General features: G+C 59.7%; 1 protein-coding gene across 1 annotated transcript in view; it reads left to right on the top strand.

The window, feature by feature from the left end:
* Nucleotides 1–19,491, top strand: part of FAM20C (FAM20C golgi associated secretory pathway kinase) — a 34,908-nt gene that overhangs the window by 11,916 nt on the left and 3,501 nt on the right. Inside the window, exons 4-8 of the mRNA XM_055561629.1 lie at nucleotides 12,878–12,970; nucleotides 13,330–13,445; nucleotides 18,184–18,364; nucleotides 18,921–19,030; nucleotides 19,187–19,268. Coding sequence (XP_055417604.1) covers nucleotides 12,878–12,970; nucleotides 13,330–13,445; nucleotides 18,184–18,364; nucleotides 18,921–19,030; nucleotides 19,187–19,268 — 582 coding nt within the window. The remainder of the gene's footprint in view (nucleotides 1–12,877; nucleotides 12,971–13,329; nucleotides 13,446–18,183; nucleotides 18,365–18,920; nucleotides 19,031–19,186; nucleotides 19,269–19,491) is intronic.

Raw genomic sequence — 19,491 nt, 5'->3', positions numbered from 1 at the left:
CTCTGTGCCGCGTGTGGTTTGGGATCCAAAGCATGTTCAGATGCAGGGAGGGAAGGGAAGCACACATCCCCCAGGTCGCTTTGAGGCAAGAATAACTCCAACAGCAAGGCGACACACCCGGGACAGACGGGCCTGCTGCTGGAACTCTGCAGACCCAGCCTTGCTCGCAAACCAGAAGAGAAAGAGAAAAGCCCCGTGGGCCAGGCTCAGGGAATCTGAAATGTGTCATTTCAAGTCTGGCTTAACGAGCACCTGTCGTCCAAGGCTCGGGAGCTGGGGGGACAGTGGGAGGTGCCCCCAAGTAAGGCCCCAACCCGGCCTGGAGGCAGGTGGGGCTGAGGTCGTAGGTCCAGGAAAGGGCACCACACCAGGCCTCATGGGCCAGACAGAGAGGCCACTGTTGCCTGTAGCCATGGTTGTAGACAGGGAGGCTGAAGCTCAGAGTGGCCGGGGACGTGCCCGAGGCACCAGCCAGCAGGAGGTGGAGCTGGAGAGACCACTGAGAGTGAGCGTCACCCAGTCGTGTCCAACTCTTTGGGGCCCCATGGACTATACAGTCCATGGGATTCTCCAGGCCAGAATACTAGAGTGGGCAGCCATTCCCTTCTCCAGAGGATCTTCCCAACCCAGGGATCGAACCCAGGTCTCCTGCATTGCAGGTGGATTCTTTACTAGCTGAGCCACCAGGAAAGCCAGTGTGATGGAGTGGGCACTGCATGGTCCCTATTCAGATCTCATAGCAGCGGCCACTGTGATCTTTGACGTCACTAACATGTAGGTTCCTTCCTGGCTCCTTAAGTGTAGTACAGTTCGATTGTAACCCGGCCTGTTCACACCATGTGGGTGTCGGGGCTGCAGTGGGGAGCCGTTACCGCCCGGGCCGCTTAAGGGATCAGGAAGCTCTTCTGGCTCCAGAGTCAGAGACCACGGTGCCACCTCCCCGAAAGCTCCGGAGGGGCCCTCCTGCCTTTTCCCTCCTGGGTGTGGCGTCGAGTCTCGGCTCTGTGCCGTGGCCACGTCACCCCCATTTCCACCTCCATTCACGCGGCCTGTCCCATGCATCTCAGTCCAGACCACCCTCTTCTTACGAGGACGTCGGGCACTGGACTCAGGACCAGCCCGATCCACGGGATCCTTTCCTAGAGAATCCCGTCTGCCACGTCCCTATTTCTGAGCAAGGCCACAGTTACAGGCTGGGTTGGGACTTGAGAAGACGGCGCAGCCCTCTCCCACATACAGGTGAGCCGAGCTCTGTGCTCACACCGCTTCCCAGTACCTGGTGACGACGGCAGGAAAGCGCTTCCGTCTTCGCTGTGGACGGGTTCACCGCTGCCCGCATTGGTTTCCTCTGTATGATGGACAGGGCGGGCTGATTAGATCAAGGGCAGATGTCATCAGTGCTCGTAAAACGCACCACAGCTTTAGCTTTACCAACGCTTCGAGTTCCGCACTGTCCCAACTTCTTAAAATATAGATTTGCATTGACTGGAGCGTTCATACAGAAATGCAGATGGTAAGCAGATCTTTGCAGCACAGGCAAGCAACCAGGGGCCCAGGTGCCCAGATCAGGAACAACAGGCAGCCCCCGGGCTCCGGTGACTCCTGCAGTTTCCGCCTCCCAGGGTGACCCCTGCCCTCCCGTTCCTGACACGGGAATCCTCACTGCCTTGCCCCCCTCCCTTGCTGCCGGTGTGTCTGTGAAATGCCTCCCCCAGTGCCCAGGCTGGATGCCAGTGCCCGTGATGGCGGTACACGCAGAGCCTGGACTGCTCACAGGTGGTGAACGACTTGCCCACCTGGACCAGGCCAGGCCTAACCCGTGTCTGGCCCGTGGAGCTCACTCCCTGCATTTGCGGGCAGCAGCTCCCTGCTGTCCTGCCCTGGGTGCCTTGGTCTGGAGGAAGCCCTGTGGAGCCTGGGGGGGAGGCATGTTGCTGCAGGCCCTGCAGGGACACATGCCCGCCGCTGCCCGCCGCGCGCTCCTTGTTCGTGCCGCAGCCTGGTCTCTGTGAGGCTGCTGCGCTGGGCCAGGGTTTCCCGCTCCAGGGCCCACGGCCTCCCAGTCTCGAGCTCGTCAGGGTTCTACAGCCTCCGCTCCGGCCAGCAGAGGCAGGGACCCTGTCACTGATACGTCAGGTGGTTTTATTTTTATCACCAGCTCTCATTCAAGGAGGAGGAAATTGAGGCTCCGAGGTCTAAATGTGAATCGGGAGCAGGCGGCCGGCCAGGCCTTGCTGGGGCCCGAGGGTCTGGGACGTCAGGTCCCTGGCTGTGGGGCACAGCCTGGCGGGGAGCCTGGACCCGGGGTTCTGCTGGGGGTGGGGGGCGCCCATACCGCCCGCTCCTCAGGCGCCACGCATGAGGAGACTCTAGGTGCGCAGGCTCCTGTTATGAAGGAGAGGGTGTGTGTGCGCGTGTGAGCATGCGCGTGCGAGCCCCTCCCAGAGAATCTGGCCCTGAGCAGCTGTCAGGAGGCCCGAGGGGCACGCACAGGCAGCCGCAGAAGCAGTGCAGGCGGGAGGCCGCCTCTCGCTGGAGCTCAGCCTCCCCGCCCCCAGGCCGCGCTGTGCTCTGCCGGCCTGGCTGCCCTGCCTCAGCAGGCCGCTGGCACCCGGGTCCCCTTCCTGCATTTACCCTGGGGAGGCCCAGCCCCTGCCCTGGATGCCAGGCTGCCCGGAGCCCTGCGGTTTATTCGCAGCCTCAGTTGACCCCCATTGAGCCCTGGGTGCGGTGCTGTGGGGCTGCTATGTGACCTGTCCAGTGTCCCCGGGGAAGCTGAGGCCAAGCGGACGGCCCGCCCCGGGCCGCCCCACGGGTCCTAGTGGCTGGTCCAGCCCTTGTGCTGGGAGCTGCCATCCACGGGCTCGAGGGGCCGGGGCGCCATCACTCCAGCTCCACCAACGCCTGCTGGCTCGCTGTGGGCCCCGACTGCGTAACTCAGGTGACAACAGGGGTCCACGGTCTTCTCCTGCTCCCACTGGGAATTTGGAGTCATTATTAAATCTGTAACCGTTGCAGGGAGGTTGGCAGGGAGGTAGCTACACAGTAAAAGCTTACCACAGCCTGCCGAGAGTGTGGTTCTGGCCCAGCCGCGCGTCGCCCCCGTCGAGCAGGTGGGGGCCGTGCTGTCTCCCAGGCCCCCAGCTCCTTCAGGACGCCCGCCCTCATGGGCCATGACACGTTTCCTTGGGAGCTTCTGGAAAAGATTATCCCCTTTGTTCAAATCAAAGCGTCAAGTCATTCTTTCCGAAAACACCCTCCTGCACAGCAAGAGAGAGTCTCTTTGTGCTTCTGTCTGGGCTTCGGGCCTCTGGGCTCTGCTCCCTGGGGGTCGTCGCTCTGCTGTCGTGAAAGGGGCAGAAAATGAAAAGGAGGGAAGAACTCTGGTCATAGCTCCCTCGTGCTGGGAAAGAGGCCACATTGGGGGTCTCAAGAGTAGTTTGATCAGCTAGTTGTTTTTTATGCCCCAAAAGGAAATATTGCAGACCCGAGCTCTTAAAAAGCCTTAAGAATGAGCCAGAATCTATTCCCTATGCTGGGGAGGAAAAACAACATCATAGCAGTCACCTTGGTGCTAAATATTTACTCTACAGTGTAGTAGATTAGGGGCATCTTTTCTTACCTTGAATAAAAAGATGAGGAACAGGGGCTTAAATACAGAAGGATAAGAACTGGGGGCCTGTGTGCACGGTTGCCGGGGATAGCACTCATTTCCACTCTAATTCTATTCCTTAGTCACATCCTCAAACCCCAGACGAGCTGGCAGAACAGTATTTAGAGCAGAGTAGAGCTTCCACTTTCAAGCACATCTACCCCCTCCCTTCCCCACCCCTTTGCTTCGGAAAGTGAGCGTCACTACATTTCCTTCTAATGGAAGCGATGTCAGACTTGCTTTACAGTTACAGACCTTTGAACTGTTTTCAGATTGGTTTGCATGAAATCCACCTTAAGACACTTGAGTGTCTTATGAGTTAATTATTTTACCCAACCATAAGTGAGCATCTTGTCCCGTGTCCCACTTTGAAGAGCTATCTCTTGGAGACCCTGGGAGGGGAGGGAGGATCGGCGGGGGTGAAAGCCCCTTGGGACCCCTGAGAGCGGCCAGTCAGCGCTGGTCCCTGACACTTGGGCCACGTGGCCTGCGGGGGGCCGGCTGCTCTGCGCCTGACTCCCGTCCTCGGGTTGGTCATCCTGAGGCCCGCGGCCTCCAGGAAAATCCTCCCGACAGGGAGATAGGACGGTAGGAGTGGAGCGCAGATGCCCAAGGTTCTGAGTAAGACAAGTGCCTTCTCCCAAACAGACCCCCACCCCCACAGGGGCCAGAATTAGCAGGAGCTACTGAGGGAGCGGCCTGCCTGCCCGCCCTGAGCATCTACCACTGAAAACCTGATATTAAACAGCTTAATATATCTCCTTAATGACAAGGTGGCTGCCTTCTGCTGTGTGAGTGGCAGGGAGGCTCGGGACAGGAAGGCTGGTTTCTGCTCCCTCGCCCACCTGGTGCGTCTGGCAAGAAGCAAGGTCTCCCCATGGGCTTTGCCCCCGTCGGGAGGCGGAGCCTCGTCCCCGAGGTGGCCTCTGCCCCAGGGTACCACCTGGTCAGCAGCAGGGTCTTCACGGAAGTGGCGGGGTCAGGGCCCGAGGTCGAGGCGGCCACCTGGGCTCCTGAGCAGACTTGCCGTGCAGTTGTGTGTGTCCTTTGGAGACGAGAAACCAGAGGAGGGATGTGGTGATGGAGGCAGACCCGGGACCCAAGAAAGCCGGACGGCCCAGAGCGGTTCGCACCCCGGAGAAACCTAGATGGGGCCAGGCGGGGCCAGGGCGGTCCGCGCCCCCGAGAGAGCCAGATGGGGCCAGAGCGCTCCGCACCCCCGAGAGAGCCAGACGGGGCCAGGGCGGTCCGCGCCCCCGAGAAACCTAGATGGGGCCGGGGTGGTCCGTGCCCCCTGAGAAACCTAGATGGGGCCAGGGCGGTCTGCACCCCCAAGAAACCTAGATGGGGCCAGGGCGGTCCCCACCCCCGAGAAAGCCAGAAATCTTGGACGGGGCAGAGCGGTCCACGCTCCCAAGAAAGTGGAACGGGGCTGGAGTGATCCGCACCGCAGTCCCTGGGGGGCTGTGACCTACCCAGGCCCTGGTTTTGGGTCCTGGTCCCCAGAACTGCAGGACACAGACACCCCCTCCCCGTGGCCCCAGCGCCTGAAAGGAAGAGGGGGCCTCCCCAGAGGCGGCGGGGACACAGGAGCTGCTGGGCTCTGCGGTCTGCGGCCTCCCCGCACCCTGCCACCTCACCCGGGAGGGGATCCAGTCAGACTGCCTGCCGCGAGCCCTGACCGTGCGAGCCTGTGGGCACAGCCCTGGCAGCAGCGCCGGGCACTGGAGAGTTCTGCACAGCCGGAGCTGTCGTTTGCTCAACGACCACAGAAGGGGCTCGGGGGCCGGGGGAGGCCCGCGGGAGCCCCGCGCTGTCTGTGCCCCAGGCGAGTGGGCCCTGCAGGGGCGGCTCCCCACCCCGGGATGCCCGCGTCCCCGCCCGACGCGCAGCAGGCCCCTCTGTCTGGGCCTCAGCTTCCGGCCTGAGTTCAGGCACTCGGGGCCCTCAGCGCAGACGGGACACAGGAAGGCCGTGTGCGAGCTGTGTGTGCCCTGAGCGGTCGCACAGTGCTCTTTTTCCAGAGTTTGACCTGACAATTAGCTGCCCTCTCTCCCGCTCACTGCGTGGGAGTGCGTGGCCCCGTCCCACTCTGCATGGGCTGGCAGGGTGGGGCCGGGGTCCGTGGGGCTTTGCTCCCCCTGCAGGCGTCCCCCCGAGCCATAGCACCTGCCACACTTCAGAGGGCATCGGGGGCGCACCCGCTCCATCAGCCTGGCGAGGGCGGCAGCCAGGGTGGGCCTGGGTGGGCAGAGCTTCCCCGCCAGTGTTCCTCCCAGACGTCCAGTGCAGAGGGGCCCACTCCGCCCAGTGCAGCCCCAGCCTCCGTCTCAGTCCAGGGCCCCCGTGGGCTGAAGCAGGGCCTCGGAGCCCAGCACTGGGCCCTGCACTGGGGCCCCTCTGTTCGCGAGTGGACCCCCTCGCTGGCTGTGTCCTTGTCTACAGGGTGGGGGACGCTTCACGTCACAACCCAGGGACTGTGCTCACAGAAAGTGCTCAGCGGGGCAGTCTGCTCGGAGGAAGAGCTGGTTAAATGTTGGCTTTTGTTCCTTCACAGATTTTGGTCATAAGCTGCCAATTTACTCTATTTTTAACCAAAGCAAAAGTTCTCTGTTTTCCCACAAGTTGACGAAGGCTGAGATGCTGACGGTAACAGTGGGAATAGTCGGGGGGCTGCTCCTCTGCAGAGGGGACGGTGGTCCGGCAGCAGCTCTGGGGGCACCACGGTGAAGCCCTGGGGGGCGGGGCAGCGCCTTGCAGAGACTAGATGCACTCCCGGGGGCACGTCCTCCCTGGGAGCCAGGACCTTTCTTGGGGACACGGGGACGGTTTTCGCTGCCGACCCTCTGGGGCTGTGGCCCCTTCTCTTCTGTGAGCAGACACTGACCAGCTGGCTGGGGGCCAGCACCCTCGAGCCTCACTGTGCCGGAAGGTGGTTCTGATCCTGGTAGATTCTGATTTTCAGGCCCCACAACTGGAGCCGTGTCTGACTTTGGGAGCCCAAAAGAAAGCGCCTCTGACTAGGTCAGACACCCGGTTCCTGACCAGGGCCTGCCATTCCCAGCTGTGTGTTTCTGCAGATGACCTGTGTCATTAAAACAAGGACAGGGGATGTCCCTGGCAGTTGAGTGGTTAGGACTCCATGTGCCCAGAGAAGGGGGTTCAATCCCTGCTTGGGGAACTAAGATCCCGTCTGCCTCTAAGCCCCAAATCAAAAACGACCAGAAAACAGGGACAAGGATCAGAGCCTTGCGAGGCTGCCCCAGGATGAATCGTGCAGCCCAAGGAGGGCCCGCGAGGCTTCTGTGGAAACAGAGGCGCCTTGTCTCAGAACCTTCTGCATCATTTCTTAAAAGTGTGGTGGTTTCAGCATAATCAGTTCTGGAGGAGACAGACTGCATTTCACAACCTTTCCAAGGTTGCTAAACCCTGTGCCCTTTGTGCTGCTGTGATGTTGCCAAAGAGCCTGCACTCCTTCCTGGTGCTGCTGTAAAACTGATACAGGGCAGATTCAGACTGAAATGGAAGAAAGCAGGGAAAACCACTAGACCATTCAGGTATGACCTACATCAAATCCCTTATGATTATACAGTGGAAGTGAGAAATAGATTTAAGGGCCTAGATCTGATACATAGAGTGTCTGATGAACTATGGAATGAGGTTCGTGACACTGTACAGGAGACAGGGATCAAGACCATCCCCATGGAAAAGAGATGCAAAAAACCAAAATGGCTGTCTGGGGACGCCTTACAAATAGCTGTGAAAAGAAGAGAAGCAAAAAGCAAAGGAGAAAAGGAAAGATATAAACATCTGAATGCAAAGTTCCAAAGAATAGCAAGAAGAGATAAGAAAACCTTCTTCAGCGATCAATGCAAAGAAATAGAGGAAAACAACAGAATGGGAAAGACTAGGGATCTCTTCAAGAAAATCAGAGATACCAAAGGAATATTTCATGCAAAGATGGGCTCGATAAAGGACAGAAATGGTATGGACCTAACAGAAGCAGAAGATATTAAGAGGTGGCAAGAATGCACAGAAGAACTGTACAAAAAAGATCTTCACAACCCAGATAATCACAATGGTGTGATCACTGACCTAGACCCAGACATCCTGGAATGTGAAGTCAAGTGGGCCTTAGAAAGCATCACTACGAACAAAGCTAGTGGAGGTGATGGAATTCCAGTGGCGCTCTCCCAAATCCTGGAAGATGATGCTGTGAAAGTGCTGCACTCAATATGCCAGCACATTTGGAAAACTCCGCAGTGGCCACAGGACTGGAAAAGGTCCGTGTTCATTCCAATCCCAAAGAAAGGCCACGCCAAAGCATGCTCAAACTACCGCACAATTGCACTCATCTCACATGCTAGTAAAGTAATGCTCAAAATTCTCCAAGCCAGGCTTCAGCAATATGTGAACTGTGAATTCCTGATGTTCAAGCTGGTTTTAGAAAAGGCAGAGGAACCAGAGATCAAATTGCCAACATCCCCTGGATCATGGAAAAAGCAAGAGAGTTCCAGAAAAGCATCTATTTCTGCTTTATTGACTATGCCAAAGCCTTTGACTGTGTGGATCACAATCAACTGGAAAATTCTGAAAGAGATGGGAATACCAGACCACCTGATCTGCCTCTTGAGAAATCTGTATGCAGGTCAGGAAGCAACAGTTAGAACTGGACATGGAACCACAGACTGGTTCCAAATAGGAAAAGGAGTTTGTCAAGGCTGTATATTGTCACCCTGTTTATTTAACTTATATCCAGAGTACATCATGAGAAACGCTGGGCTGGAAGAAGTACAAGCTGAAATCAAGATTGCCGGGAGAAATATCAATCACCTCAGATATGCAGATGACACCACCCTTATGGCAGAAAGTGAAGAGGAACTAAAGAGCCTCTTGATGAAAGTGAAAGTGGAGAGTGAAAAAGTTGGCTTAAAGCTCAACATTCAGAAAACAAAGATCATGGCATCCAGTCCCATCACTTCATGGGAAATAGATGGGGAAACAGTGGAAACAGTGTCAGACTTTATTTTTCTGGGCTCCAAAATCACTGCAGATGGTGACTGCAGCCATGAAATTAAAAGACGCTTACTCCTTGGAAGCAAAGTTATGCCCAACCTAGATAGCATATTCAAAAGCAGAGACATTACTTTGCCAACAAAGGTCCGTCTAGTCAAGGCTATGGTTTTCCAGTGGTCATGTATGGATGTGAGAGTTGGACTGTGAAGAAGGCTGAGTGCCGAAGAACTGATGCTTTTGAACTGAGGTGTTGGAGAAGACTCTTGAGAGTCCCTTGGACTGCAAGGAGATCCAACCAGTCCATTCTGAAGGAGATCAGCCCTGGGATTTCTTTGGAAGGAATGATGCTAAAGCTGAAACTCCAATACTTTGGCCACCTCATGCGAAGAGCTGACTCATTGGAAAAGACTCTGATGCTGGGAGGGATTGGGGGCAAGAGGAGAAGGGGTCGCCAGAGGATGAGATGGCTGGATGACATCACTGACTCGATGGACGTGAGTCTGGGTGAACTCCAGGAGTTGGTGATGGACAGGGAGGCCTGGCGTGCTGCGATTCATGGGGTCGCAAAGAGTCGGACACGCCTGAGCGACTGATCTGATCTGAACGCCACACAGCCCTAGTCTCTTATGGTTCTGGAGGTCTGAATCTAAAATGGATCTGTGGGTTGTGGGCTTCCAGAGACTCTGGAGGGAGTTGGCTTTCTGCTGAGGGACGCTGGAGAAGGCAACAGATCCCCTCCCAGAGCCTCTGTCTTCAAAGCAGTCAGTGTTGCCTCTCCTGCCTTCAAGTCTCCCTGCGCCTCCCTCTTTTAAGGACACTTTTGATGATGTTGGGTCCATGGAGATAATCCAGGATAATCTCTGCATCTCAAGATCCTTAACTAGATCACATATGCAGAGTTCCTCTTTCCATTTAAGGTGGTATATTCATAGGTTCTAGGGATTTTGATCACAGATTTCCTGGGGGAGGTCAGCATAGTAGTCAGTCTCACTTTAGTCTGAACAACCACAATTGGGTATTATTGTGCTTTCTTCTGAGCTCAGGGAAGTCCCTCTAAAGGAAGGGGCTTGGCTGTGGTCCTCTGGAGAGGCAGGAGAGAGGGGCACGCATGCGGCCCCCAGAACACTGGCCAGGTTTCACAGGCCTGGGGTTTGAAGGTATCGGGGTGCCCTGCAGAGCCTGCTCTCTGGTGGCCTTGGGGCTTCTGAGCCAGGAGGCGTGTGACATTCTAAGGCCTCCTCGAGAGCACCTCCTGTTCACATCCGCATGCCCCCCTTCTGAGGAAAAGGCCTGTGATGGGCCTCGCCCCAGGACTCCCGTCCCACACCTGAAGGAAGGAGAGGCTGCCAGGCGACCTGGTTCAGCCGAGTCCACTCTCCCACCCGGTGCACTGGGCTCAGTACTTTTCCAAAGCACCTGCTGTTCCCCAGCCCAACCCAGGAAGTGGCAGAAGAGTGGGCAGACAGGTGAGGAAAGAAGTTCTATTCTCCCCAGAGGGGCCGGTGCCCTGGGCCCGGCTTCCCACGGACACAGGTTGTGCCCGGCTCAGCAGTGGGGCCCTGGACACCTGCCCTCCACACCCACGCACAGCCCTGAACCCTGCAGTCTCCTCTCAGGCTTGGGCTGCTGGAAAGGGCATCCGGCAGTGGGTGAGCAGAGCTGCCTTCCTGTGGATGGCCCAGGGACGGAGGTCACTGGAAAAGCCCGAGGTGGGAGATGGGAAGGAACAAGGAACTGTTCTGGAACCTGGTCACAGAGCCTCCAGGAAGTGTCTGGTCTTCTCCAAGAGCCGCAGGCTCAGAGCCACCTGCATTGCAGGTGACCTCACTGGGGTGAGCCAAGGTCAAGGAGAGGGAACAAAGGCTAAAGCCATGGTGGTGGTGGCGACTGAGGTCGGAGGTCCTGCTGAACCGCGCCGGGCTGGGGAGGGCAGTGCAGGCCGCTCCCAGCAGAGTCGGTGACGGGAGCCCTGGAGCGGGGTCGGGGGCCCCGGGGCGGGGTCTGAGGGCCCACTGCAGCCCATGTTTTTAAAGGGCTCTGTTTGGAGGGCTCTGCGCCACAGGCTGGCAGTGAGTTCTGACGTACTTTCCAACAAAAATAATTCTTAATTCCACAACAGACTGAAAAAATAAAAGGCCAGGGACATGTGGGGTGGGGTTTGCAGGCGACTGAAAGACGCCGCCTCTCGGAGGGGGCCGTCCTGGGGTCTGCATGCTCCAGGCGCACAGAGGGTCTGCAGAAAAGAAACCTGCTATAATCTGCACCACCCCTTTTCCAGTTAAACTCTGGAGAACCAGTGCTGTGTAGACAATGCTCGGCTCAACCAGGGACTTGAGTCAGCTGCCGCTTTCAGCCTCAGAAATGCCCAGCCCGCCAGCAGCTGCAGACACAGGGCCGTGGGCGGCTTCCAGTAAGGAAGCCGCACTTATTTGGTTTGAACCACAGCGTCTTCTGAAAAAAAACTGGCTTGCCAGCATTTAAAATCAGGATATTCCACCAAGAAACGCGGACTCGGTCTCCATGAAGTCTCAGGATCTTCACTAGTGTGGCCCTCCCTTCCGCTGGGCACCCTGCAGCCTGCGCCCCGCGTGCCAGCCCCCTCCAGGGTCTGTGACGGAGAAACCCGCGCCTGGGGACGAGGAGGCCTGCGCCTGGGCCACCAGCAGCCGTCCCTGGGGTACCCTGTGCAGCTCACAAAGGGCCCGGGGCAAGGCCAGGCCGCCCCAGCCAGAGTCCTGTCCTGGCCAGTGTTACCCCTGCTGGAACTGTGGGCAGTGGTCTGTTGCCAGTCACAAGCTGGTTCCTGGAAAGGCTGACTCAGGTGACATTCAGGGAAGCGTGGAGGAAGGGGTGTGTCCTGCCAGGCGCTCTGAGAGCACAGGGAGTGAGAGGCCCACCAGTGGACTTGCGCCCTGCCGGCCTGAGCCTCACATCCCGAGGGTGGCCGTGTGGTCCCAGCACCTGCGCGTGTGGCCGGCGGTGCTATCGGCGGCAGGGGCGGCAGGACGCTCCAGGGGCTCTGGCCGAGCCCTGCTGCGTACTGGGGAGGAAGGCTCGGACAGGGGAGCAGGCTGGGAAGCGTCACCTGGAAAATGCGCTGGGCTGGCGCATTCCAGCCCGACCTCCGCCTCCGCCCTGAGGGGAGGTGTGCTGTGCCCCAGGCCACAGGAGGCCCGAGTTCTCGCTGGATCTGTGTTCCCAGTTCGGGGAAAGGTCGCGACCTTTGCAGATGCTTGTAGTTTGAGGGCTGCGCTTCCTCCTGGGTGGTGCCTCCTGGAGAGAGGGTCCTGGTGGTGGAGGCGGGCCTGGAGCAGACCTGGATCTCATCCAGGGAGGGTGCTCGCTCCCGCTCGGCCTCGGACAGGGAGCAGGTGTCCCCACATGTGAGGTCAAACACCGGCCATCGCTGTGTTTGCAGGGTGACGTCTGCCCTTCAACGCTGTCCTGCCTGTGGCCTCCTGCACGTGGCTGGGTGGGGGGCTGTCTGCTGCTCATGGGGGTGCCCAGGACATCAGAGCCATGGGCTCCTGGAGCTCCTCAGTCCTCCCGTCTCGGGGGGATGTGGGGCCCAGGCAGGGCCGGGCTCTGCTCCCCTCACCACACGCGCCCATGGAGACTGGGCGGCCGGCCCAGCAAGGCTTCCCGGGGGCCCGGGATGTGAGGGATGGAGGTGGCCATGCTCGCTGTGGGTCAGGGGAGGCTTGGGAAAGGAGCTACCTCCGAGGAAGAGGCAACAGATTGCAGTGAGAGCTTAGCTGGCAGGTCTCACATGTGTACAACACGGTGTCCGCTGTGACCCCCATGGGCCGGGCTGCAGGCCTTGTCAGCTCTCAGGGTGCTCACGTGCCCCATGGGCCGGGCTGCAGGCCTTGTCAGAGCTCTCAGGGTGCTCACGTGCGCTCTGTAGGACTTTTACCCAAACTCTGAATTCCTTTGGCTGAGGACTGAATTTCTGAGGACTCCTTTTATGCTGGGAGCTGCAGGCTGGTGGGGACGGGAGGCTGACTGAGCTTGGGAAGACTCCAGGAAGGCGGGACAGCGGAGCGGACACCTCGGAGCAGGGCCCTCCCCATGACTACGTTTAACACTCACTCCCAAGGTTCCTGAGAGCCTGACAATCAGCTCCTTGGAGCTGGCACGAGCCATGCAGCCTTCCACTGGGAGGATTTCTCCCTGAAAACTGCTTCTGTCTTGTCCTGTTCTCTCCAGGCAAACAAGGGAGCAGGAGACGCCTCCCGACTTCTTTTACTTCTCCGACTACGAGAGGCATAATGCGGAGATCGCCGCCTTCCACCTGGACAGGTGAGTCCCCTGTGGGCGCCCCGCATCATCATCGTCCCCCAGCGGGCGCCCCGCGTCATCGCCACCGCAGGTGTGGGCTGCTGTGAGCTGGCTGTCAGGAATAGGGGCCAGGAGACTTGGGGCGTCAGCTTCTCTGATGAGACCCAAGGTCGCGAGTCCCGCAAAACGGCCCTTCCCTTGGTGGCCCTGGATCTGGTGCAGCTCTGCAGAAGAGGATATACTCCTTTTGGGCTCTGCAGGGCCCCTGGCTTCTGGGGAGGAGCGGAGGTTGGGGCCTGACAGGGGAGAGCAAGTCCATTCAGATCCGGTGGAGCGCCCAGAGGCACGAGTGAGGACGCCACTCCCTGTCCTTCCACCAGGATCCTGGATTTCCGCCGGGTTCCTCCCGTGGCCGGCAGGCTAGTCAACATGACCAAGGAGATCCGGGACGTCACGAGGGACAAGAAGCTGTGGAGAACCTTCTTTATCTCCCCAGGTGACCTCCCTCCCCAATGAGCTCCCTCCCCGGGTGACCTCTCCCCAGGTGACCCCGCTCCCAGGTGACCCCTCTCCAGATGACCCCCTTCCCGGGTGACCCCCTCCCCGGGTGACCCCCTCCCCGGGTGCCCGGGACTGCCCCTGCACCGTGAGCAGCCTGGCTTCAGCGCTGTGTCTGCGTTGCCCTAAGCCTCAGAGCTGCCAGGTGGTCTTCATCGTTCCTGACTCTGCCCCTGGGCTGCGGGAGATGTTGCTGCTACCAAAGGCTGAGGCAAACTCCCACCCTCCCGGGAAGTCTTCTCCAGGTGGTGCAGCTAGAGCAGACCTCCGTTCTCTGGACGCCCCCAGATTAAAAACACCCCGGAAAGACCCTCACGTGGCTTAGGGCCCTGCAGCTGCCCTCTCCTCTGTGGAGCGCTGGACACAGAGTGGGGCGTCCCTTGGTCCCTGGAGGGTTGGCACTGCCCCGCCCTCAGCCCCTGCCCACTCCAGGTGCATTAGGTCCTGACTTCGTGGTGTCACCGTTCAGCGCACACACTAAGGAGAGTCAGGCTCAGTGGGGTCGTCTGCCCGCTTGCATCAGATCTGATCCTTGGGCTCCCTTCCTGACCACCCCCTTTGGCCCAGGCGACCCCTCCTGAGACTGGACCCCGAGGAACCCCTCCTACATCCTGGGGCTTTTGTCACTTGCATTTCGTCTTGGAACATTTGCGTCATCCCAGTGATGCTGGCACAGCGGAGTGCAGCGACCCAGCTGGGCCACCAAGACCCACAGAGCATGGCCGGGCCCTGCAGGCTGCCTCAGCTGTGCCTGGCACCTGCCCAGCCAGTTCACACACACAGAATCCACTCGCCAAGTCCAAAGGTCCACTGGCCCAGAAGCTCCTTCCTTGTAGGTCAGCACGCTTCTCGGCCACGTGATGAACTGGTCAGAACTGAGGCCCATAGCCCTCGTCTCATTAGGCGCCGTCTCTGTCACCCAGTGCTCACGGCTCCTCCTCTCCGAGCCCACAGAGAGGAGAGCAGGACGGGACCCCTGAGGCGAGAGGGCTCCATCCCCTTTGAACGAGTGTCTGGCCCACGTGACGAAACCAAAGGCGCGAGCAAGAGCCTTGTTGGGAGGGTCTCTTGAGGTCCTCCCGGCCACCCTGCCTGAGCCCTGTCGGCCTGTGGGGGCGCGTGCCCACCTCAGTCACGTCCAGGGGACGCAGGCTCACCCAGCCCCCGGTGGCCCCCTGTCCCCACAACCCGGCTTTAAATGGTTTAGTTGCCGCTTGGAGTCTGAGCAGTTTCGCTACACCTGGAAGCATCCTCACAGCGAAGGTGACCAGTCCATCCCCAGGGTCCCCTCCCAGCCCTGCGCCCGCCTTCTGTCTGGACGGGGCTGCTTCCACCAGTCCCTCGCTGGGGGGAGGCACTGGGCAGCTGTCTCTCCCGCCGCGGCGTTACCCTGAGTCTCTGGTTCTGCGGCCCGTCCCGTGTTGTCCCTTTCATTTCTGAACCGGTTGATGAGCCCGAGCAGAAGGGACAAAGTAGCTTGTTGCAAGGAAGCGGAGGCACTGAAGTCCGAAATCTCAGGAAACGGACACAAGTCAAGCAGTCTCTCCGCTGGATCTCCCTCCCACTGGGGCCCAGGGGCCTCCTAGCTGTGCCGCTGCTGTGTTCCTCGAGCTCGGTGGTCTTACGGAGGTTTGTAAAGGAGCAAGGGCTCCTTTCCTCGGTCAGCAGACAGTCAATTGTTAGTCTAGGCGGGTGATCTGAGATGCAGGCGTCCCACCCCACCCTCGTACCCGTCCGCACCCGGACCGGGTCTCCCTCGTCGTCATCGGCGGGTGCTGACACCCTCCCTCGCGGCCCCAAGCCGCACCGTCGCTCAGCCTGGTCAGTCCCAGAGGCGGGACCTGTGGGGGTCCTGGCTCCTGGCCGCTCTCCCGGTCCTGTGGGTCCCCAGCTTGGCGTCTGGCCCCGCCTGGATGCGCTCCTGCTCCCTGTCCTGGAGCCGCAGGCTCTGGGCTCAGCTCCGCCTGCTGCCGCTGACACCCGCCCTCTCTGCCCAGACTGTTTCTGTTCCCACCGCCTCTGCTCCATCAGCCAGATTTCTCCCCCAAAGCCTTGGGAAGCGTTTGGTTTTCTCTTAAGCAGCAGGCTAGCAGGAACCAGCTTTGATCACACTGTAGAAAATGAGGTCTGTTCAGATTCCTTTGGAGCGTTTCTGCTTTGCTGGCATTTCTGCGCCCGTCGCGGGGTGTAGAAGCACACCGGGAAGGCTGCAGAGGCCAAACTTTGCTGGAGGCGCCGATGCATGCTGCTGCCTCCAGCCTCAGGGCCCTGAGTAGCCCTGCTCCGGGGTCAGTCAAAATGGGGGAGATGTGTGCAGCGTGCAGAGGCTGGGGAGCCCGGTGGGCTAAGAGGTGGGGTGGCCAGCCAGCTGGGGGCAGCGTCAGGTGGGGGGCAGCTGAGTCCCCATCACCATAGGACTGAGTGGGGGCCAGCGGCCAAGCCCGCGTCTGCCATGTGACACCTTTCTCCTGCTTTCCTGGTGACTGTCACCGCGTCTCTTATCCCGAGATCAGCCCGCGTCCTGTGCAGGTCTAGGCTGCAAGGGGCGGGGTGCGCGGCGGGGCGCGGCAGATGGGGAGAGGGCGCGTCGTGCACCCCCCCAGCCTCTCCTGCCCCTCCCTGCCACTCAGCCACCTTTACATCAGCTCTTCCCCACACTAGCTGGGGGTGGCCGGGTGGTCCCTGGGCCTCTGTTACTCTGTGGTCAGTGTCCAGACTCCTGCCGGGGGCCAGACAGGTTCCCAGAGCAGACAGACCCCTCCCCAGCAGCCCTGCCCCTTGTGACACCCCCCACACACCCTCGGGGCATCTGAGATGGGCAAGGACTCACCCCTCCTGCCAGCAAAGCCCCAAAACATTCAGAGGAACCAGCCTGGATTCTCTGGGACCCTCAGGCTGGCAGGCTGGGACCCCTTGATCCTCACGGAGACCAGGGCCCTCCCCAGGGAGCCCATCCCGTTGGAGTCCTCAGGTCCTCCCCGCCATCTGGCCCGCTGCCCTGGCATCACTGTCAAGGGGAACAGCACTGCGTCCCCAAGCCCAGCCTCTCCACACCTGTCCTCTCTGTTCCCTGGGTCAGGAACTGCACAGCCCCCTGTTCAGGGACCGAGGCTTGGAGGAATGAAGGCCCCAGCCTCGCATGGGGCTGCAGAGTGGAGAAGTGAGAGGCCACAGGCTGGAGGAGCCCCACCCTGACGCCCCCGTACAGGCCGGGTTTGGGTTCCTGACGAGGAAAAGGCTGCGGGCCCAGGAAATGCCTCTCTCTTCACATGACTCCATCTAAAGCCAGCTTAGGCTTAGAGGTTACAGACACGAATTCCAGGGCTCGGAGAGGATTTTCCTCCTGATAACGGCCGAGATTGAATCATGTCGACACAAGAGACCTCAGGCTGAGCCCGGTCGCAGCAGTGACTGCAGGATCCTGAGGTGCAGGGCGGCCGGGCGGGCTTTGCTGTTGGCAGGGTGGGGGCCAGGGCAGAGGGGCCACGGGCTTGGGGCTTGTTTCCCCCACAAACAAAGGCAGTGATGGAGCGCAAGAACGTGTTTCCATAGGTAAACGCACGCACAGACACGCCCGCCGCCCAGCCCAGAGGCGCTTCTCCACTCTCCTCCTGCGGGGATATGACCACATGTCTTAAGTCTAGTGTTTGAAGTGTACAGTTAAGTGGTTTTTAGTGCATTCTCCGTGTTGTGCAACAGTCCCCACTGATTCCAGGATATTTGCTCACCCTGAAAGAAGCCATCACTGTTCAAAGTCACCCCACTCTCCCCTCCTCTCTGCTCTGAGAGCTGCCAGCTTCCATTCAGGTTTGTCTGTTCCCAGGGTTTCATGCATAGTGTCTGGCTTTATCCATAATGTTCATGGTTCATCCGCGCGGTGCTCCACTTCATTCCTTTCGTGGCTAAATGCTGTTCCATGTTATGGACAAACCACGCTGACTCTGGGGATGGTCTGCTGGGAATATGTTTGTCAAGGGTCTGCGTGGACGTGTGTCTTCCTTTCTCTCGGGTGTGTGCCTGGGAGTGGGGTAGCCAGATCACCGGTTCTGTGTCCAACGCAGCAGCTGCACCATTTGACATTCCCACCACAGCTGCATCAGGGTGCAGCCAATTTCTCCACACCTTCAACCACACTGTTTATTATCTGTTCTTTTGATCAAAACTGTCTTAGTGGGTGAGAAATTGTGGATTTGATTTGCATTTCCCCAGTGACTCACGGTGCCCAGCATCTTTCCCTGTGCTTGTTTGCCATTTCTATATTTTCTTTGGAGAAGGATGCTTGAACTCCTTTGCCCATTTATAGATTGGGTTATTTATCTTTTTATTACTGAGATGGAAGGCTTCTTGTGCGAGTACTAGGTGCTTATTCGGTCATGATTGCAAGCATCTCCCCCACGCTGCCTCACTTTGGAATGAGGGCCTTTTGCAAACCACTGAACAGAACCTCCACAGACCCCAGACTTAGTTTGGACGGTAATGGGGAAGAACCCAGACTCCGATCCGAGTTCTGCATCCCGAGCTGTGTGGTCCCGTGGTCTGCGACGCAGGGCTCAGGCAGGTGGCTGAAGTCCAGGGTGAGACCGTGGGCGGGCCCCGCCCGGGGAGGGACGAGTCAGACAGGGTGCAACACGCAGACCCCGCCCGCGGGCCCCTGCTGACCGCCCCTCCGCCCGCAGCCAACAACATCTGCTTCTACGGGGAGTGCTCGTACTACTGCTCGACGGAGCATGCCCTGTGCGGGAAGCCGGACCAGATCGAGGGCTCGCTGGCCGCCTTCCTGCCCGACCTGTCCCTGGCCAAAAGGAAGACCTGGCGGAACCCCTGGCGACGCTCGTACCACAAGCGCAAGAAGGCAGAGTGCGTTGGGGGCGCGCTGGGCCGGGGACTCTGGAATCCTGCCTCCCTGGGGTCTCGGGAGGGCTGGCTCCTGCCTGACCTGCTGCAGAGAACGAGCCCCGGGGTCTCGTCCACAGCAGACGGTGTGAGGAGCAGCAGGGCTGCGCCTGAGGCCGCAGATAATCAGAAAGGGCCCCTCACGCAGGCACTGGGTGCCGACTGCCCCCCGGGTCTCTCCACGACTGGACGAGGCTTCAGGTCCCTTCCCCCATTGAGAGAGACGCTGACCCTCCAGCCATGGAGATGTCCTTGCGAGAGTGCCGTCCCGGGCTGTCCACACATGTGGCCTCCGGGAGGCGTGGTCCAGTCACCTCCTGGCCCCGAGCTCCTGTTAATGCAGCCTCAGCCCACGCAGGCCGCTGTCACCTGCAGCCCCTTGGCTCTGCGGTGACACGTGTTCTCACTCGGTCCCCCGGCGGCCCCGTGGATGCGCTGTCCTGAGCCGGGCAGCCCCAGGGGGTGGTTTGGGCCTCCTTGTCGTAGACCAGCCACCATTCTGATGCCGGGTCCCCTGCAGGTGGGAAGTGGACCCTGACTACTGCGAGGAGGTGAAACAGACGCCCCCCTACGACAGCAGCCAGCGCATCCTGGATGTCATGGACATGAGCATCTTCGACTTCCTCATGGGTATGTCCAGGGCCCCCGGCCTGCCAGCGAGTGCCCGGCTCAGGTCCAGCCGCCGCGGCCGTGCTCATACTCAATGCTCCCCGCGCGGAGGCCAGACGGGCAGGGAGGGCTCGCCTCCGAGACGCACGCAGGCTCCCAGCAGGCTTGTCCCCACAGGAAACATGGACCGGCATCACTATGAGACCTTCGAGAAGTTTGGGAACGAGACGTTTATCATCCACTTGGACAACGGGAGAGGGTGAGTCCTTCCAGCCACCGCGAGGGGTCAGCTGTCCCCCGGCCCAGACACACCCGGGGGGCAGGCGCTTTGTGGGAGGGATGGCCCGGCCCCCAAAGGCCCCTTGGGGTGACGCAGGGCCCTAGCCTGGGCTCCTGTGAGCTGGGGGGCGGGGCCCCAGCGCGGGCGTGTATGCAGGGCTCAGGCCCGTCCGGCTGTCAGGGCTGCAAGTGCCTGGACACCT

Source organism: Bubalus kerabau, chromosome 23, assembly GCF_029407905.1.
Source record: "Bubalus kerabau isolate K-KA32 ecotype Philippines breed swamp buffalo chromosome 23, PCC_UOA_SB_1v2, whole genome shotgun sequence".
NCBI lineage: Eukaryota > Metazoa > Chordata > Mammalia > Artiodactyla > Bovidae > Bubalus > Bubalus kerabau.
This window is presented reverse-complemented; position numbering and strand designations above follow the sequence as displayed.